A 21,232-nucleotide genomic window follows, 5' to 3' on the forward strand; every position below is an offset into this window, starting at 1 on the left:
TGAAGGAACAGACTTTATTAACCTAGCTCTCAAACACTAGAGGCTAAAATTCAGCTGAACTCTAACAATCTATTTACAGAGTGCTGTCAGCAGACCAGGCAAGGCTGGGCCTGGGTCTTCCCCGAACACCCATCAAGCTCAGCCTCCCAGCAGGCCCGAGCCGCTTTCCACCTGTAGCCCACAGAGGACGTTTATATACACTTGACTGAACCCTCAGCGACAGGATACCAGGCAGGATGGCACCAGACCAACAGAGACACAGACATACAGACACAGATGAAGGCTGAGATGGCTGAGCAGGCCCGAGGGCCTGGGCTCAGTGCTTCTTCAGGCTGTAGGCCAGGCTGCCAGGGACCCTGGTGCCCTGCAGGGGCGGCGAGTTCCACACGGCAGAGCTGGTGCGCTTATGGTAGCGGGGCTTGCTCTTCTTGAAGATGTCCTCCAAGTCCAGTGGGAGAATGGTTCCAAAGAGCTCCAGAAGGTTCGGGGGGTGGTAGTACTGGTGGATGATGGCCTGGCTAAGCTGGGTGCCTGCAGGAGGACACCAAGGGCTGGGTCACTGCCCTGGGGTTCCCCCTGAACCGCCCCATCCCCCTGGCCCCCACAAAGAGCCCTCGTCGCCCTCTCCACCTCAGCATTCCTTCACCTCCTGTCAAATCAGCTCCTCTCAGGGCCCTCCTCCACCCGCCCCCCCACCACCCCCACAAACACTGATAACCTCTCACTGCGCGCTCTTACAGCTGCTCTCTAGCGACTCACGTGAGCCAGGCGCTTGGCTGAGGTCACTGCATGACCCCCTCATCCCCACAGCCACCTCGGAGGCAGGCCCTCTACCCGCCCCGGTTTACAAGGGTGAGATCCGCCCAAAGGCACACAGCTAGAGACTCGCAAAGCCGGGATTTGAGGACAAGTCCAGCTCCAGAACCAAAGCATCTGATGCCATCCTCGACTGCCTTGGTTGGCTACTCATCTCATCAGCACCACAGTCCCACGACGCCTGGTGCAGGCTGACACTGCCGGTGGCTCAGAGCCCGGCCAGCAAGGCTGAGGAGGACCCCGGGGGGGTCGGGAAGCAGAATGTGTGCCCGGCACTTGCCCTGCACCAGGCCTTCCTACGCTAACTCACTTCATCCTCGATAGCCCTTCTCAGCTGGGTGCTCTAAGCACCCCCATTCCACAGATGGGAAAACTGAGTGAGAGTTTAAGTAGGATGGTAAAGGTCAAGGGCTCCCCGGCCACGCTGACCCTTGCCTGCTGCCACCTCCGGAATGACTGGATGTTAAGGAGACGAAGTCAGATTCCAGTTACTGTGGGGCTCAGATGAGGTGAAACTCACAAAGCAAGCTCTCTTCTGTACAGCGCTGATCCCCTCCAGGGTTCTGGGCCCTTCCTCCGGGGAGTCAGACTGCAGCCCGCCCCGACCCCAGCTCGGCCAACTCTGTGAGGCAGCCGCTGCATGCACTGGCCCTGCTCACTCCCCGCAGGCCTTGCACCCAGGCCTGAGGTGGCACCTTCACACTTACCCACACTCCTGTTTAGAGGCCTGTAAACTCAGCGTCCAATCCTGCTGAGCCTCAAGTACTCCCTCCCCCATCTCCAACTCCTCCCCCAGTTGGCTGGAACCCCTTGCTCCAGCTCTGTGCGCTGCCGAAACCCTGCTACCCTTAGCTCTATTCCCACCCCCAGGCAGCATATTTGGGTCCCTGTGGCCTGCTGGGCGGGACTCCAAAGGGGCAGCCCGATAAGAGTCTGCCAGCAGCCAGCTGAAATCTAATGTATCTGTTGAGAATGGAAGCGCCCAACGTCGTAGGTCTGGTCCTCAGATGAGCCCACTGGCCACAGGGCGCCCACCCTTCCCCAGGCGCATCCCGAGGCCCGATGCAGACCTGTCGGCCAACGACTCAAGCTGCCAGCCCGTGGGTACAACGGGCTCCTGACCCCCGCAGCCGCTGAGCCACCCCCTCCAGGGCTCGAAGTCACAAGTGGGGACCCAGCTCTCCTGGGGAGCTCCGGGCCCTGCTCACCTCTGGCCCAGTGGGGGATGGGCTTCCGGGGATGGGCCTCGTCGTCGGTGGAGTCATCGCTGTTCAGATCCATCCCGTAGTTATCCGGGTTGATCTTGGGGGGGGCCCTGTGTCCTTGTGGAGTCATTTGATACGAGGTGCAAGCTGGGGACTGGAAAAGATGAACAAGGCCTTCAGCTGCCTGCCCCGCAGGCTGGCACCTCCCGCCACTGAGGAGCATGGGGCTCTGGCCATCTCCCCTCATTTCACGGGAAAAAAGAAAAAGGTTCAGGGGGTCGCTTTTTAATTAAAAAAAAAAAAAATCACACCACATACATGACTCCGTGTCTTCCTTTCTCATGTGAAAGTATGTTGTAAACATCCTTCTAGGTTAGCGTGTCAGTGTGTGTCCTGTGACCCGCAGCAGGGCACTCCACTGGGAACCCCACGATTTGTAATTTAACCATGCGGTTCAGCTAACTTCCAAGTTTTCAACATCTTAAACCGTGTTGCAATGAAAACCTTATACCACATTTTGTTTGTAACAGCATTAATAGCCTAAATGCTTGTCATAAGGGACTGGTTAAAGACATTCTGGTACCACTAACTGGAACACAGCAGTCAAAAGTAAGAGATTTACAAGCGGTGAAACAGACAGATGTCTAGGATACATTAAATGAAAGGAAAAAAATGAGAAAAACTCAAACTGCCAAATGGTATGTGTTGTGGACTAAATGTCTGTATTCCCCCCCGCCAAATTCCCATGTTAAATCCTAACCCACGATGTGATGGTATTTGGAGGTGGGGCCTTTGGGAGGTATGCAGGTCATGAGGGCAGAGCCCTCATGAATGGGATAAGTTCCCTTAGAAAAGAGACCTCCCTCTCCCCTTTGGCCATGTGAGGACACAGCGAGAAGACGGCCATCTGTGAACCAGAGGAGGGCTCTCATCAGACCCTGGATCTGCCAGCGCCTTGACCCTGGACTTCCCAGCACGTCTGTCGTTTAAGCCACCCAGTCTAGGGTAATTTGTTGTAGCAGCACGAACAGACTAAGACAGTATGCATAGTCTGTGCCCATTTAAAACTATGTATATGTGTGTGTGAGAGAAAGTGTGTGTATAAAATGTATTTATACGTAAAATATAGAAAGATATACACCAGACTTAGACTTTCCCTCTGGGAGTACCTTTCTTTTGCTTTTGTTTTATATTCTTTTATAAAGTTTAGTTTCTTTTCTTTTTTCTTTTTTTTTTTACAACAAATTCTACTTTCAGAATAAGGAAGAAGATATATTTCAAATATAGTAAAAAAAACAACTGGGCCAACTGTATCCTTCCACTTTCTTATGGTCCTAATATATAGAGCCTGTGCCTCCAGCTACTGGGAAGAGAATAATCAGAGCCAGGGGGCCCTCTCCACCCTGATGCCCGGGCCTCACCTGCACATCCACGGTCACGTTCAGGCTTTTGCTGGCTGCCGCGGCCTCCTTGGCTTTCTTCTCCTGCTCCTCTTGCAGCCGCTGCTCAGCCAGGCGCTGCTGTTCTTCCTGGGACCCGGCAGGCGGCGGGATGTCACAGACCACGTGTGCGTCCTCCCCTCCCCCACACCAACGGCGCGCAGCAAGGCAGGCAGGGCGGCTCCTGCACCAGGGCCCCTGGACCCGGCCTCCCCAGCCCAAAGCTCAGGGCAGACCCCGTGGGAGCCACAGGCCTGGCTCCCCTTTACCTTTTTCTTCTTCTCCTCCAGCTCCCTCTGCAGCCGCTCCTTCTGTAGCCGCAGGGCCTTCTCCCTCTCCTGCAGCTCCCTGAGGACCGAGAAGAGCCTGTCAGGGCAGGAAGCTGAGGGCCGGCCCTGTTCCATCCTTGCCAGGGAAGCCAGGCCCCTGGCACACGCCGCGGAAGAGGGAATGGCAGGACGGGCACGCCAGCTAAGAGCCAGCAGCTGTGCTTGCGCCCAAGGGGCTAGAAGTGCACAGCCGAGGGTGTGGAAGCACTCAGCCTCGAGGCCCCCCAAACTGGGCCCCCGCTCCTCCACACAACTTAGATCTCTGTGCCTCAGTCTTGCCTGCTGTACAATGGGGAGCATAACACCTTTCCTCCAGAGCTGCCACGAGAACAAAATGAGGTCATCTGAGCTACCGCCACTCGTCCTGACCCACAGGCCAACACCCGGCCCCAAGCCTGACACGAAGCAGGGAGGGGCCGTTCACAGGGTCAGAGCCACCTCCACTTACTCGCTCATGACCCTGAACAAGTCACAGAACCTCTCTGAACCTGTGTCCCCCTCTGGGAAGTGGAGCAGCTGGTACCCACGCTGCAGGTGTCTTCACGTGAGGATTAAACAAGGAAACGTGTGGAAAGCGTGTGGCTCGGTACCCGCCCGAGCTGCCGAACATTATGACCATCACCCCCTGAAGCCCCTGGCGCCGCCCGACACACATCCAATTCTAAAGCCACATCAGCTGCCACCCTCTGTCCCCCTCCCAGACTCCTGTCTCTGATTCTGCCCACAGGACCAGGGACCCCTTTGTGCCAAACAACACGATGGCCCTGACGCAGTCAGCCCTCTGCTTGTGACCCACCTCCTTCTCCCCTGGGCCTGTAGCCACCCACAAAGACCGACATGGAAAAAAGTGCTGCCTGGTGTTCCCCAGGGGGTGGAAGCAGGAGAGAGGCAAGGCCTGGGCCTGGGCCCACCTGGGCCCACCCGAGTGTCTACACGCACACGGGCGGAGTCTGCGTCTGCACCCAGGCGCAGGATCCCACAGACCTCCCGGCCAGGGGTGACGGAGGCTTATCCTCCTGGCACCCCCAGGGCCCGGCACAACCCGGCACAGGGACCGGCCTTGGGTAAACGCTTGTGGAAATAAACGCGGAACTCTTGCCTATCGCAGAGACCCCTGCCTCTGCGAGGGCTCATCGGTCATGGTCCCCAGTTGGGGGGAGGCGGGGCAGTCGGGAAATGGTGGTGGGGGGCAACCCGAGTCAGCACCAGCACCAGAGGAGCACGCGTGGTGGGCGGGAGCCAGGGATGCCGAAGGCCCCGCAATGAATCACAGCATGCGGTGGACTGACTCTCCCACCCAGAGGCCCTCAGCGGCTGCTGAGAAATGCTGGCTCGTCCTGCGGGTCCCCCGCCCCCTTATGTCAGCTGAGAGAAGAACGAACCGAAGGGCTCAGCTCATCCGGCTGGAAGCAGAACAGGGACACAATCCCGAGTGACCCTGCCCATTACTCCCTGAATCTCCAGCAGCCAACGCACCACGTCTGGGTGGTTCGCTTTGTTTGGAGCCAGGAAGAAAGCCTGTCCTTCTTCTCCAAACTCCTGAGTGAAGGTGGGAGCTGCCTCTAGGTGACGGCTACATCTGCCTCTCAGCCACACGCACGCACAGGACGACAGCGGATGTGACGGCGAGGTGCTGCAAGGTCACCTGGGGGCTGGGCCACCGGGACCCCTCACCTCTCGGCCTGGAGCCGCTCCTGCTCGCGCTGCTCCGCCAGCCGCTTGGCCTCGGCCGCCTTCCGCAGCCGCTCCTGCTCCTCCTCCTTCCTCTTCTGCAGCAGCTCCTGGTGGCGCCTCTCCTCCTCCTCCTGTGACCAGAGAGCAAGGTCAGGGCCCGCAGGCCAGCCTGGGCTGGAGAGGCAAGAGCGGGTCTGGGAGGGAGGAACGGGGGTGGGGGGGGGTGGGGGGGAGGAGCAGCTGGACGGAGGGCCTGTCCTTCCCAGCAGCTCCTCTTGCGTCAAGAACAGCAGGGGCCGGCTTCCCTGGTGGCGCAGTGGTTAAGAATCCGCCTGCCAATGCAGGGGACACAGGTTCGAGCCCTGGTCCGGGAAGATCCCACATGCCGCGGAGCAACTAAGCCCGTGCGCCACAACTACTGAGCCTGCGCTCTACAGCCCGCGAGCCACAACTACTGAGCACACGTGCCACAACTACTGAAGCCTGCACACCTAGACCCCGTGCTCCGCAACAAGAGAAGCCACCACAATGAGAAGCCCGCGCACCACAACGAAGAGTAGCCCCCGCTCGCCACAACTAGAGAAAGCCCGCGCAGCAAGAAGACCCAACACAGCCAAAAATTTTTAAAAATAAATAAAAATAAATAAGTTAAAAAAAAAAAAAGGAACAGCAGGGGCTGAGCCCAGGGACACCCCATACAAGGCTCCATCCACAAGGACCACTGCAACCGGCTTGAGGAGCATCTTGCGACAACTTCTTTTGCTGCAGCAGCAGATTTAGTAGTTAAGGGTACAGACTAGATGGAGCCAAACTCATGAGCTGGGCGACACGAGGCAAGTCACAGAAGCCTCCTGGCCTCGGTTCTACCCTCATTGATAAAATGGGGACAACAGTCACGCCCACGCCTCGTAAGACTGCTGAGTTTATACACATGACGCACTTAGAACAGTGCCTGGCACAATGTAAATACTCAATAAATTTTAGCCATTAGTCTTATAACCCCCTAATGAGAGCTTTGTGTTCCCTAGAGTCATAAGACCGACAGTTCCCAGGAAGAGGTGGGCCCGTAATCTTAGAGGCAGAACGTTTAATCCTCACAACAACCCTATCGAGTAGATACCACTGCTACCTGAAAGAACCAAAGCACAGAGAGGTCAAGTAACCCACCCAGGGTCACACAGCTAATAGATGGCAGAACTGAGATTGGAAGTCTGGCTCCAGAGCCCGTGCACTTAACCCTCAAACTGCTGCCTCTACAGAAAACACAAGGCAGGTCACCGTCACCATCCCCATCTCCATGGCCTTTGTTAAACCTCCTTGTGAGCTCAAGGCAGCAAGACCCACCAAGATCAATCCGACAGAGGGGGTGTGCCCAGCGGTGCAGGGGCACAGAGGCAGCGCCGCCCTCCCCCGCCTCCTCCTGACGCCCGAGCCCGGCGCTCGTACCTGCTGCAGCCACCTGAGCCTCCGCGCCTCCTCCTCCTGCCTCCTGCGCGCCTCCACCTCCTCCATCTTCTTGGCCGCTGCCTTCTTCTTGGCCTTCTCCTCGGCCAGCCGCTCCTCCTTGGCCTGCGGAGCCCACCCACAGACGCCCATTGGAGCAGCCCCCCGCCACTCAGCCGTACAGGGTGGGGCCCAGTACTCTGCGGGGCAGACACTCCACGTCCCTGTGGCCCCGGCTTGCTCCCCACAGCCCAGGGGAGGGGCCACCCGGGAGCCAGTCCTGCCCGGAGCGCAGGGCTGTGCTCGGTCCAGGGCAGCCCTTCCACCCTCCACGTGGCTCAGAACAGACCCCACGGCCCACGGACGGCCAGGAGAGGGATACAGGGCGTCAAACCCGTAACTTCCGGACGGGTCCAGTCCTAACCCTCGGGCCACCCAGTGTGACGGGCCTGGGTCCCGCCAGGGCACAGCCCAGGGAAGCTGCTGCCCACAGCCCGAGGCCTGCACCTTCTCCGTCTTCTCGTCGATCTGAGCAAACTTCTGCTCGATCTGCTTCTTCTTCTCCTCCTTCATCTGCTCCACCCGTTCCCGGGCCTGCAGCACCTTGCGGAGGCGCTCCTCACGCTTCCTGCGGGCCCAGGGTGGTCATGGGGGCGCAGCAAGGCCGGGGGAGCCGGGGGGGGGCCGAGGGGGAGCCGGAGGGGGGCCGGAGGGGGGAGCCGGACGGGGACCGGGGGGGAGCCTGAGGGGGGCCGGGGGGGAGCCGGAGGGGGCCAGAGGGGGCCGGAGGGGGGAGCCGGAGGGGGGCCGGGGGGGGCCGGAAGGGGGCCGGAGGGGGCGGGCACTTACAGCTTCACCTCCTCCAGCCGTCGCCGCTTGTCCTCCTCCACCTTCTGCCTGCGGAGCTGCTCGGCCTCCTCCTTCCGCCGCAGGTTCTCCAGGCGCTGTCGCTCCTTCTCCTGGGGGGGTGGCGGTGGGGGAGTGAGGGCAGCCCCACGCTGGGCCAGGACGACCCCAAAGGCCTCCCAAGGGCCTGCATCACGAGTGCCCTCACCTGAGCCCTGCCAAGTTGTGGGCAACACAAAAGTCAGGCTCAAGACTGGATGATCCAGATTGATCTGCTGAGCCAACTAGTACTTTGAAAAAGTTGTTTTTGAAATTATTATGTAGCTGCATCATAAGAAGTTTGGAAAATAAAGGAAAAAAATGCCATCCCTAATCTACCTCACCAGCCTATAGTAACCTCTGCTAGCAGAGGTTATAACTATATAAAAAGTTATATTTGAAAAAAGAGTTAAGAACGGGGGACTTCCCCGGTGGTGCAGTGGCTGAGAATCCGCCTCCCAATGCAGGGGACACGGGTTCAAGCCCTGGTCCGGGAAGATCCCACATGCCACGGAGCAACTAAGCCTGTGCGCCACAACTACTGAGTCTGTGCTCTAGAGCCCACGAGGCACAACTACTGAAGCCTGCGCACCTAGACCCCGTGCTCTGCAACAAGAGGAGCCGTTGCAATGAGAAGCCCACACACTACAAGGAAGAGTAGCCCCCGCTGGCCACAACTAGAAAAAGCCCGCGTGCAACAACAAAGACCCAACGCAGCCAAAAGTAATAATAATAAAAAAAAATGAACCAGATTGGGAAGGGACAGAAAGGCAGCTTTGAAAGTTATGGTTAATGTTCTATTTAAGGGGGTGGATGGGTACACATGTGTTAATTTTTTATTATTATGCTTTATAACTTTTATGTGTATACACACACACACACACACACTGTGTATCGACTCTTTCCTAATAGTTGAAAAAAAAAGAAAATACTAAAAAAAAAAAAAGAAAATACTGTCAAATGCTAACAGAGGTTACTACTATATAGGCTGGTAACACAGATTAGGGATGGCATTTTTTTTCCCCTTCATTTTCCAAACTTCTTGTGATATGGCTACATACCAATTTCAAAAACAACTTTTTAAAAGTCCTAGTTGCTTCAGCAGATCGATGCTGGTACCTTTCCTCCTCTGCAGGCCCAGAAAGCCCCAGGCGCATGGCCATAGCAGTAAGCAACCAGCAGGACAGGCGGGGCCTCCAAGCCCTCCCTGGGCAAGGACGAGACTGGTGCTTCACCAATAACGGTCAGGGGATAAGGGTAGAGGCTGGGACCTGGACTAGAGGCTCACCCCTCACCCCAGCCTGGCTCCCACTAGACACCACGTCTGGGCTAAGCCACCCATCGGCCTCCCTCTCTCTGTACTAGTTGCTGTCCATTTCTCCTTGGCCGCTGACCTTGACTGCAGATTTCCCACCTAGAAATCTGGCCCTGAGGTAATACCAGCCTAAAGATGGAGAGAAGGGCTCCGGTTATGGGTGAGATGGAGTAGACACTCACATCTGTCTCTCCCACTACATGTGGCTGTATAACCTAACAGAATGCACGGAGCAGTTATTTGAGGCCTCTGCAAGGTAAACAGCCGCAGGCAGACTGGGAAAGGAGACCAAACTTTGAAGCATCACCGAACCAGCAATGAGCTGAATGCTTTTTTTTCCCTCCAGCACTAACTCAGTGAAGCCTGAGACCCCAAAGAGATCACTGAGGTGCTGACAGAACTCCGGGAAGAGCCCTCTGGTTCTGACTCAAAACACTGGTTTTTTCCCTCTTTTCTCCCTTCTCTCATGCTCTGGCCCACAAACAATTCTGTGGCAACGGGGACAGCAGCAGTTACTGGAACCTGCAGAGTCAAAACTCAAGGAGGAGAACCTTCCATGCCACACTATGGAGCTGTGATCCCAAAACGCTGGGAAACACTGTTGCCTTTCTTTCTGTCTCCCAGTCGGAGGCCCTCCACGTGGTTAGGGGAGCACACAGCAGAGCAGAGTAACTAAGGCCCCAGCTTCCTGGCTGGGGGGCAGAAAGGGGGAGCCCCAGAGAAGAGGAAAGTACTGGATAGATTGAGAAAGTAATACCATAAGGTTTTTATGAACTCCCGGGCACAGCACCAAACTGGAGATGTTTGGATTTGACCCGAACTATCACACCTGAAACTTTGAGAACTAAACTCACAGGCCACCTGCCAGATCCCAGGCGGACCGCTGACTGGCACACCCACGACAGATCCAAAGAGCACTGTAAAGGCTTTGAAGTCTGAATGGACATTGGAACCACAGGCCACAGAAAGCAGGTTGGAACCACAGCCAGAACCAGTGGGTTACTGCTAAAGCAAACTATCAACAGTCTCCATAAGATTTAAAGAAGACCCAGAGTCTCCTAACATCATATTCAAAATGTGCAGGCTGCAATCCATAATTACTAAGCATACAAGGACCAGGAAAATCTCAACTCCCATGGGAAAAGGCAATCAACAGACACCAATGCCAAGATGTCCGGTTGGAATTCTCTGACAAAAATGCTCCAACAAATAATCACAGCACTCTTAAGACAACTGGAAAAACAGAAAATCTCAGCAACTAGAAGATCTAAAGAAGAAGCAAATGGCGATTCTGGAACTAAAAATACAATAACTGAAAAAAAAAAATTCAGTGGACGGATCCAAGAGCAGAATGGAGAAAACATGAAGATAAATCAATAAAATTTATCCAATCTAAACACAGAGAGAAAATATACTGAAGAAAAATTAACAGAGCCTGAGGGGACTGTGAGATGACAACAAAAGTTCTATGAGGACTTCCCTGGTGGCCTAGTGGTTAGGATTCTGGGCTTTCACTGCGGTGGCCTGGTTTTAATCCCTGGTTGGGGAAGATCCTGCAAGCCGTGTGGTGTGGCAAAAAAAAAAAAAGTCTATGAAATGCTGAATTAAAAAAAAAAGCCTTGAAGAAGTAATGGCTGAAGATGTCCAGATTTGCTGAAAGATATAAATCTACAGATTCAAGAAGGTCACCAAAACCCAAACAGGATAAACCCAAGGAAACCCATGTCCAGCCACAAAAGAATCAAACTGCTAAAAACTTAATATTAAAACAAAGGAAAAAAAATTCTGAAAAGCAGGCACCAGAAGAAAAAAGACACATTATCTATCAGGGAGCAATGATTTGAATGACTGGGGATTTCTCATCAGAAAGTATGGAGGCCAGACAGAAGGAGCACATTTTAAGATTGCTAAAAGGAAAGAACTGCTAATCCGGAACTCTACCTATATTCAGTGAAAATATCCTTCAGAAATGAAGGGAAATACTTTCTCAAATAAAGGAAAACTAGAGAATTTGTTGCCAGCAGACTTATTCTCAAAGAATTGCTAAAGGAAGTTTTTCAGACAAGAGAAAGATACCAGAAGGAAAGGTGAAGCATCAAGAATGAAGAACAACAGAAATGACAAATATCTGGGTAAATATCAACAGACTTCTTTTCCTCTTGAGTTTCTTTAAAATGTTTGACAGTTGAAAGCAAAAATTATTCTGCTGGAGTCATCGATGTATGGAGATGGAATATGTAAGACAAGGATCACACACAGTGGGAAGTCAAGGCATCTATAGGTGGCAAGGTTTCTACATTCCAATTCAACTGATAAGATACCGATGCTAAAGTGATTGTGAAAGTTAAGTATGTAATGCCTCAGAACAACCATTAAAAACCCTCAAAATGATAGAGTCCAAATCGCAAGAGACAAATTAAAATGGAATACTAAAAAACGTCAAGGGACCCCAAAAAAGGCAAGAAAGGGGAAACAGAAGAAAAAAACAAAGGTAACAGCCAACAATAATAAAACAGTAGACATAAATTGAAACATACCACTAAATATATCAAATAAGACAGTTAGATTTTAAAAAGAAACAAAACAACCACCCTGACTCAACTATATGCTGTCTACAAGAAACTGACTTCAAATGTAATGACTGAGTTCAAAAGCATTATGCTGAGTGAGAGAAGCCAATCTCAAGAGGTCAGCTGTGTATGATTCCACTCATGTGACATTCTCAAAAAGACAAAACTATAGTGATGAAGAACACGGGGTAGGGGTGGGAGTTTTGTGGGGTGATGGAACTGCTCTGCAACCCAACTGTGGCAGTGGTTACATAAACCTATGCTTTCACAAAGTATAGATTTCACCGTATGATAATTTTTAACATAAATTTTACTGTAAAATGTTTTTTAATATAAAAATTTTTTTTTTAAAGATGGAAAGAGAAATGGAAAGAGAGATGATCATGAGTCATAGAAGCCAAGCTGGGGTAGGAAGCCAGGCTGGCAAAGGATGCTGGCCTTTGGGAGGACCCCTCAGGGAGGGAGCAGGTGGTCTTTTGCTCTCCAACCACATGGACCCAGGGAAACTCAGCAAGAGGCCCCACTGCCCGCTGGCCTATGAGGAAAGCACCTGGGAAACAAAGGCCACGTGGCACCCAGAGCGCTCACCACCCTCTCTTCCTGCCCCCAGACTCCTGCTCTCAGCAGGGCTCAGCAAAACAGGCTTTTGTCCTGAAGCTTGACTATTAGGATTTCCCAGCCCAGGTCAGAGAATTTATCCTGTTGCACTGTGAACTTTATAGAAGAAAACAAGAGTTTCTTAGGTCGTAGAATCCGTACTTCCTCTCTGCCCCAACCTTGGAAGGTGGGCTGCTCCCCAGGGGCCACCATCAAGCCCAAAGCAGAGGGTGGGAGGGGCTTGTGCAGCCCCTTCTGCCTCCAGGGGTCTCAAATGAGCAGTCTCTCTGCCATCCATCAAACAACCACTTCATGCCGAGCCACGTGCTGGGTGCTTGACGCTACTACTCCCTGGTTCATCCAATCTCCCTGAATGAACCTCTGTCTCCACCCTTTGTAGCCAAGGAAATTTAGGCCCAAAGGTTAGGAAACCAGTCTAATGCCACAGCGACCTACCTAGGTAGGTCCGCTGGCCTCCCGAGGACTGTCCCACCCGCGCAGATGCCGCATGCAGGGACCTGGGCTCCCCAAAGCAGGAAAGGGCAGCTTCCTGAACCTCTTGGTCATTCCTGCAAGGCCCCGATCAGTCTGGGTGGGGCACAGGTAGTTCCTTGTAGGAGGAAAAAGTCCAAGGCTGGTTCACTGCTGTGGGCCCAGGTGCCTAGTAGGGCCCTGGCACAAAAACAGGTACATAAGGACCACACAGCCTGCTTGCTGGCATGTTGGATGACACGCCGTGGCACTGTCCACCCAGACGGGACCAGCCTTCTTGCAGGAGAGGCCAGTTCAGGACCTGCCTGTCCAGCTGCTGGGCAGCCTCTTGATTTGCCAAGCTCCACGGCAGTGCTGCTGAGGCCCTAAGACCCCTGGCTGGAGGCAGAAGCCCTCCAGGTAGGTGGCCCTTCAAAGCGCCAGTGGACACTAAAGGACTCAGCCTTGCAGCTGCTCGGGAGACCCTGGGAGCTGGGACTGTGGGCCGAGCAGGTCCCAGGCCCCCATGGCTCCTTGCACACAGCCGGTGGTCCAGCTCAGCTCTGGGGTATCTGAGAAGAGAACAGCTTCTGTGGCCTTCTTTCTGGAGGATGGCACTGACAGCTCCACCGTTACCCAGCAGACCCAGATCTCCTTTCCCCCACTGCCCCGCCCCTCAAGGCAGCAGCTTAGGTCTGCGATCCTGTAAATCTCGGTGGCCTGGGATCAGAGATACCTTGTCTATTCTCTTTCCAGCCCCAGACGCTGAGGGCAAGCCCGGCACCGGGGAGGTGGGAGGGACGTGGCTGGGGGGGAACACTGCAAGATGTGGCCCTGGTGACCCATCGCAGGTCACACCCACTCTGCTTCCTCCTGCCTGTGGACCAGTCGCAGGTCACACCCCCTCTCATCCTCCTGGGCAGGCTCTGCAGAGGGAGGATGCCGGCTCCAGAACTGCTGGGCCGGCGGGCCAGCCAGCCAGCAACTCTAGCTCACCTCCCACGTCCCGGCCCCCTTAACGCTCCCACTGATGTTAGTGCCTCTACAAGTGCTGTCAGTTTTGCAGGGACAGGGCTACGGCGGGTAAGTGCTGGGTGGAGCTAGGTTACAAGGACAGGGAAAGGCTTTACTTACAACAAAGCTGCACTGTGGAGGAGAGGAGACAAGGAAAAAGCCAAGAGTTAATGCCAGGTGGAGGGCATCCTGGAAAGCAGGCCGCCGTCCTGAAGACGCCAGTGGGTCTGCTTGGGGCCTGCGCCCTCTCCCAGCGCCACCACCTCCTCTCACGTCACCCAGCCCTCATCCCCAACAAGTCAGCGTCCACGTGAGTCCCTCACCTTAACTACTCAGGCCGCCGGGAGGGAACGGGGGCGGTGCCTGGGGATGGATGGCCATGCGGTGGCCAGCCAGGCCAATTCTGCAACTTCCCAGCCCCGGATCCAAGACCCGGGAGGTCACCCTGGGCCGGCCGAGCCTCTAGGCTGCTGTGCAGAGCCCAAGGAGTCAGGACAGTCCCCAGACGTCGAGGTAGCCCAAGGCCACAGGGGCTCAAGCTGGTCCTCGCCCAGTGCCAGGTCACACCCGCCTTGGCCCAGGCCCCCGCCGCTCCCAGCAGCCTGGGGACACACTGCAGCCTTCAGCCAGGCCGCCCTCACCTTGGGGTCCACGCGCAGGGGAGTGTTGCGCTTCATGAAGGATTTCATGCCGCTGCTGTGAGGGGTCGAGGTCGGGGTCATGAGCGTCTGGTTCCTCTGCACGCTGTGCAGGAAGGTCCGGAGGGGCCGCACCACCTGCGGCGGGACCAGGGTCAGACCCCGTGGGCGGGGCAGGGGGCGGAGGGAGGGCAGCCGCGCACTCACCTTGCTGGCGGCACAGGGCGGGGAAGGGGTCTTGCTCCTGGGGGGCTGCAGCTCCTCACCCTCCAGCTGCTGCTCCTCGTCCAGCTCACTCACGGCCTGCTTGTAGCTGCGCTTCCTCCTGCCGGCGCGGGGAGGCAGCAGCGTCACAGGGCCTGCCCTCGCGGCCCCCCCAGCGCCCCCCGCCACGCCCCAGAAAAGGTCACCCTTGTGAACGGAACTGGGCCCAGTCCCCGGGACTCCAGACTGAAAGGCACTGCAGAGGTGGGGTCTCCCTGATCGACCCTCTGCCGCCCAGTCAGAGGAAGGGGAGTGACCAGTCCAAGGTCACACGGCCAGGAGGACGCAGGAGGATGGGGGTCCGGGATCCCGTCGCCCACCCCCAGGCCAGGCTCCTCCCACAGCCCGAAGCCACCTCCGTTATTAAGTGAGAGCGCCAGGCCCCACCCCTGCTGAGAGGACACGGAGGCCCCTGACCACACGCCCACCCTTCCCGAGGGAGGACTCAAGGTTCGTGCCCCTCTGGTCCCCTCAAAATGGACCGCCTGACCTGAAGGTCACACGCCTTCCCACATGCAAACCTGACACTCTGAGGCGGCTCCTTGGGGCCATCTGCTTGGTCAGTCTTGGCCTCTGCGGAGAGAGCAGTTTCAGGGGGGCGATCGGGAGAGCATGGAGGGGTCAGGGGAAAGCGCCCGCCGGCAGCAGCTGTGGCAGGGGCGAGGCTCTCTTCCCCGCAGACCCCAGGGTAGCCAGAAGCAGGAGCACCAGCCTTAGCACCGCCTGGCCTTGACCCATCTGCGGGCGCGCAGAGCTGGCACGCTGCCCCCAGCCCGCAGATCCCTCACCCCCAGGCCTGGCCTCCAGGGCGAGAACAGCAGGACCGTCCCATCGAGGTGGCCCTCACCACATCCCAGCCACCTCTAACACTGAGAGCGGGGGCAGAGCCCTTTCAGGGGCAGAAACCTACAGAAGCTGCAAGCTCTAACAGGCCCCTTGACTGGCTTCGAAATCCCACTCCTCCCGGCCCTTTCAGCTGGGGCTGGCACGGGGGCGGGGGCCTCCCGAGCAGGGTCAACATGTGGGGTGCGGGTCTGTATGTTTCATTTCGCCGCCAGGAGGAAGCGCCGATCTCTCCCCCGGCTCTCCGACACTCTTTACTCCAAAGGGTCCCGGCAGCCCCCTGGGGCCTATGGGGCTGGCATGGCCATTGTCCTAAGCCCATCCAGCAGCGGGGGGGAGCCGTGTTCCAGATCTCATGGCTACAGTGTTCCTCCCACCAGGGAGATGCAGGCCAGGCCCCAGAGCCCACAGCTCTCACGCCGTTTAGCCAGGAGAGCCACAGAGGTGAGAAGTGAGCCAGCAGCAGAGACAGAACACGAGGCCAGCTGTTCACACCCCAGGACACAGTTCCTCCTGCTCCCCCCTGGAGTGAGGCTCAAGGCCTTGACCTGGCACGTTCACAGTTAATGCCCCAATTCAGGTCCCACCCCAGCTTCCTGCACCAACCAGCCATGGTCACCCAGTGGCACTCGGCAGCGGCTCCAGCCAAAAGGTGGGAGATGAAACGTGCAGACTCGAAGGAGATCGCTGCACCCTGGGTCTCACCCTCAGCCTCTCAGCCCAGAAAACCGGGCTTGCATCTCCTCCAAGAGAAAGTCAGGCCGAGGCTACCACGGCCTGCATGGCCCTGAGTGTCTGTAGGTCAGGAGACTCACCCTGCTGCCCTTCAGAGGGCGTCCCCTGGCCACCGGCTGCAGGCTGCGAGCCGGGCGTGCTAATGGCGATCTTGGTGGCACTGCGGAGCCGCAAGGCACTGCCATTGTTCTTGGGGACCTAAGGGAAGAACCATGGCTTTAGGGGTCTGCACATGGGACTCGCAGGCCCGCCCCTCCCTGGCCTGCCCGCCTGCCTCACCTCTGGCTCAGCCGCCTCCTCTGGCTCAGCTTCCTTGCTGGGCTCCTCCGCCTTGGGGCTGGAAGCAGAGCAGGGGGCACTGTGGGACCCGCCCAGCCCAAGCCTCCCCACAGGAGCCCCTCCCCTACGCCCTGGGGTAGCGACCTAGGAGGGACGGAAGGATGGGCAGCCAGAGTCAGTGGCTCCGTGGTTTAAGTCTGCAGCCTGGGCAGACGAGGGGTGCCAGCTTCTGAATTTGGCTTCACTTATATTCCATCAGGGTCTTGATTCGGGAGGTCGGCCCTTTCCCAGCTCCGTCTCAACCCTTTTGGCCTGAATGAGCCACGTCTCTTTTGAGGCCCGTTCTCCATTCACCGTGGGGCCGGCAAAGTCACCGGTCTCCCCGTCCCAAGCACTGCCCCTCTGCTCCAGAGCAGGGAGTCGTGGTGGTGGTGGAATAGTTTTAGTGATGGCACACGTGGCCTCCAGGAAAAGGAGCACTGGCTCAAAGCAGTGCTGGGGTGTAAGCCTGGAGCAGGAAGCACCCCACCAACCCCCCTGCCACCCACCCCAGTCTGAATTGGCTCCTCATGGCTACACTGGCTCATCCACAGGCCTTTGGATTTGACAAATCAATGGAGCCCAGGCTCCAGGGTAAGGCTTGGAGGGGTCAAGGCCAGGCCAGGACTGACGAGCGATGTTGACAAGCAATTCGGGAAGACCTGACACCCGGGTGGCACTGCCTGGTAAGACTGGGGAAGGGGCAGGGGGCAGCGGTGGGCAGCCCAGGGGCAGTCCCTGTGATGAGGGAAGGCTCGAGCACAGGAAACGCCTCCACCTGTGGGGCTCACCTAGAAAGGCCCCCCCGTGTGCCCTGCCCAGCCCTGGGAAAGTCCCCAAGCCCTGGAACTGAACTCACCTCACTTTCTGGGGCACCTCGACATTCAGGAGCCTCTCCAGGTAACTGTGGCCTGACGGGAAAACAAAGGAACAAAAGATGCCCTCAGAATCAGCCAGGTGCCCCTCCAAGAGGACCAGGGAACCAGGCTCTGATGGGGGCTCCGCCACTTCTCATCTGCAGCCAGACCCTCTCCACCTGCAGACCCCTCCCTTCACTAGACAGAGACCCTCTCCACCTGCAGACCCCTCCCTTCACTAGACACAGACCCTCTCGACCCCGTAGACCTCTCCCCCTTCCCTGGGTGCACAGCCCTGCCGTCAGCACTCCCTTGACTCCTAACACCCTCAACAGAGCTGCTGGCTTGATGGCTCCTGCTACCCGCTAGAGGGTAACATGCCCATCTGAGGGCACGTCTTGGCTCCTTCACTGGGTTGGGAGTATCCTGGGAAGAGGGACGATGTCCAGCTCCGAGCCTCCAACTCCCAGCACAGGCCGACACAAAGCAGCTTATTCATTCAACAAACATATGTCGAGGGTCTACCATGCACAGGCCCTGGGGACCCAACAGAGAGCAAACCAGACTGGGCCACGACCTGGTCTAGATAATCATCAGATAATCCTGTAACCGACATGTGACATGTGCCATGACAGAAACGAGCAGAGGACTTGAAAAGCCTGTGATGGGAAGCCGAGCTGGTCTGGAGGCTGGGACGTAAAGGATAAGAAGGTAAGAAGGTCGCGAAGGAGGAGGGGGAGGAAGGAGGATGTCCTGGCCAGCGGTTCTCAAGGTGTACTCCGGGGTTCTGGAAGTCGAGTGCCCAAGAGGAGGACCCTTTCGGGGGACCCACGAGGTCCTAACTATTTCCACCGTAACACCAAAATGTTATCTTCCCTTTTCACGGTGTTGAGATTTGCCCTGACAGAGTGAAAGCAATGGAGGTAAAGTGCGAAGCCTGGGTACCAAACTGCACCCCACACTCGGGACGGAAAGGTCTGGTTTCACTTAAGAATGTCCTTGGTGAAGGAATGAAAACTATTCATTTTATTAAATCTAAACTTAAGTACATGTCTTTCTAATACACTATGTGATAAAGTAGGAAGTATGCAAAAATGCCCTTGGGCTGCATAGCCAAGTCTCTGAAAAGCACGGGGGTCTGAGGTCTCAGCTGAACTGGCCCCTTTTTTAACGGAATGCTGTTTTTAAGTCAAAGAACAACTGACAAACTATGGCTAATCAAGCTTGGGTATTTGGCAGACATTTTCTTAAAAATGAACAAAGGGAGTCTGTCCCTTCAAATAAAACAAACAGTATTTGTTGCCAAGAATTAAAAACTGAGCCCCCAAAAAACCCAAAAATAGAATTTTGGAACTTGTATCCACCACCATGAACTTCATAGCTTCCCAATACCTAAAGATGTTTCTGATGAGACCAGAAAGCAAATGTGCTCCTTTAAAAAAATACATAATGAAGTGTGTCGACATCGGGAAGATGTGCATAACTCCACATATTTGTGAGTATGCACAAATTATCTGGAAAAAAAAAAAAAGAATATGCACCATTATCTGAAAAGGCTTTTAAAGTACTCTTCCCTTTTCCAACTACGTATCTGTGTAAGGCCAGATTTTCTTCATATATTTGAACCCAAACAACACAATGCAACAGACTGAATGCAGAACCCAGCTGTCTTCTTTCAAGCCACACATGAATGGGATCTGCAAAATGCAGAATAACGCCAGTCTCCTCATCACATTTTTGTTTGGAAAACTGTTATTTTTCCTTAAAAAAAAAAACCAACAAGAATAAACCCAACTAACCTTAACAGGTAATTGGCTTGTGACTTTTATATCAAAGTATTAAATAATACTTTTAATATCAAAATAGTAAGTAATATTAATATAAAAAATAAAATATTAATGAATATTAAGAATTTTTGAATCCTCCAAGTTAATTTCTAATACAGTAACTGCCAATAGATAGCACCCTCATAATCAAAAGCTCTTTGGGGGTCCTCAATAATTTTGAAGTCTGGAAGCACGGGCTGAGGCCAAAAGTTGAGAGGTGCCAGTCTAGGCAGAAAGAACAGCGTCTGCAAAGGCCATGAGGCAGGAAAGAGCAGGCTTTGCTGGGCACAGAAGCCTGGCTCGGCTGGAGCCTCTGGGCCACAGGTGCGTGGCCAGAGGTTAAGGCTGAGAGGGAGCCGAGGCCGGAAGCAGGGACCTTCCTGGGGTGAGGCAGGCAGGCCTGGAGGTGTGGGAGGGAGCAGAACAGGGCCAGCTCCCACCTGAGGGGTCCGTAGCCAGGAGACAGCTGACATCCCCTGCCTCTCATCCCAGCTCAGGGCTCGCTGATGAGGGGGCAGAAGGGTGAGAAGACGCCCATGTGACCGCACAACTATTCCACCAGCGCAAAGACTGCTCTGGAATGTTAAGTGCCACCTGCATGCCATTCAGGCTTCAGAACAGGCCTGGGGGCAGGGAGAAGGCCTGGAGGGGGGTCGAGGGGCGCCACACTGGCTCCAGAGGCCCCCCCGAGGCCCCAGGCCTGTTATGGGCATTACTGGCGGTCCTCTCTCCCCGGCTCACCTCCCCGCTCCCCTGCTGCAGGTGCTTCCCTCCCCTCCCACAGTAACAAGTTACACTCAAATCCTGATATCAAGAGCTGCTTCTGGGGTAACCCAAACTAAAATCCAACCTCTGAGTTGCCCGCCCAGCCGAGCCCCAGGGCCTGGGCATCAGGAAGGCCTCCAGGAAGCCCCCTCTCCCCTCCCTGCTCCACACCCTTGAGCGCCCCGGAGGGTCACCCAGGCCACACCTCCACTGAGCTTCGGGGACCCAGGCCGTCTGCAGTTTTATCATCCAGTTTTGTTTTGATTTAGATGGACTGAGCTGTACCATATCCAAGCACTAAGATGGGTCCTCTACCCACATTCAAGGCAGGTGCTCTTACCATTTAACACATGGGGAAACTGAGGTTCGGAGAAGGGTGTGCCCCAGGCCCGCCAGGCTCTGTGTGACTCCAAGGCTTAACCACTGTGTTTGACTGTCTTCCTTCCACAGGACTGGGTCAAGGGCAAATCAAATTAGAAGCCCACCCGTGTGCAGGGCGGGGGGCCGAGCAAACGGACTGGCTTAAGAGCTTCCGGATGTCTAATCCAGAAGCATGGGGAGGGCCTCTAGGGTCTCTCCCCCAACCTCCCTCTAGAGTTCCAGGCTTGCCCGCCCCCTTGGGCCCCTGCCCAGGATCAGATTCACACCTGAGGAAATCTCCAAGGCAGGTTAGAATCACTTGGGCCCTTCTGAGAATCCAAAAATGGAATGTGTGCCAGATCGCATGTCTACACGGGCCCCCGATTGTGTGTCCCTGAGCCCCAGGCCCTGGAGCAAACCCTTCCCCAGGCGGGGAAGAAACCGGGCCCAGGGAGGTGCCCTCACCTGCCTGACAAGCCCGCCCTGTGGCTTTCCACCTGTCCTCCTCAACAAGCGGCCACCATCCCAGAAGGGACGAAACATGTGGGGCTCTTCCCAATTTACAGACTTGGTAGCCTCCTTAAGCCTCAGTTTAAATGTACACCTGGGCCCAGACCAAACAGTTTCGTTAACAGGAGGTAGCCCACAAACATGGTGAATCTAAGTGAGCCTCCGCAGGAAGGAAGGGGGAACATGCGGGCCCTGGGGAAAAGGCCCAGGTTCAAGCTCAGCATGGCATTAACCACAGCGACACTGCGGCCAACGGCCCCGGACCTCAGTTTCCTCATTTGTAAAACAAGAGCGTTGGACCAGATCTGCCCTGTCCAACGTGGTAACCACTAGGTACGTGTGGCAACTTAAACCTGAA

General features: G+C 55.6%; 1 protein-coding gene across 5 annotated transcripts in view; it reads right to left on the bottom strand.

Annotated features, from left to right (window-relative positions):
* INCENP (inner centromere protein) overlaps nt 1–21,232 on the bottom strand; it is a 27,027-nt gene continuing 5,795 nt past the window's right edge. For 3 of the 5 annotated variants that reach the window (XM_082344279.1, XM_082344277.1, XM_082344276.1), the window contains 14 exons: nt 17,416–17,467; nt 16,518–16,575; nt 16,319–16,436; nt 15,182–15,233; nt 14,604–14,721; nt 14,400–14,534; nt 7,756–7,967; nt 7,414–7,534; nt 6,910–7,032; nt 5,464–5,594; nt 3,730–3,808; nt 3,443–3,550; nt 2,025–2,175; nt 1–531 (listed from right to left, as the gene is read on the bottom strand). In XM_082344279.1, the coding sequence (XP_082200405.1) occupies nt 317–531; nt 2,025–2,175; nt 3,443–3,550; nt 3,730–3,808; nt 5,464–5,594; nt 6,910–7,032; nt 7,414–7,534; nt 7,756–7,967; nt 14,400–14,534; nt 14,604–14,721; nt 15,182–15,233; nt 16,319–16,436; nt 16,518–16,575; nt 17,416–17,467 (1,673 nt within the window). In that variant the 3' untranslated portion in view covers nt 1–316. The remainder of the gene's footprint in view (nt 532–2,024; nt 2,176–3,442; nt 3,551–3,729; nt 3,809–5,463; nt 5,595–6,909; nt 7,033–7,413; nt 7,535–7,755; nt 7,968–14,399; nt 14,535–14,603; nt 14,722–15,181; nt 15,234–16,318; nt 16,437–16,517; nt 16,576–17,415; nt 17,468–21,232) is intronic. The other 2 variants (XM_082344280.1, XM_082344278.1) reach the window with 1 other exon arrangement.

The sequence above is a fragment of the Balaenoptera borealis genome, assembly GCF_965194805.1.
Source record: "Balaenoptera borealis genome assembly, chromosome: 11".
Taxonomy (NCBI): domain Eukaryota; kingdom Metazoa; phylum Chordata; class Mammalia; order Artiodactyla; family Balaenopteridae; genus Balaenoptera; species Balaenoptera borealis.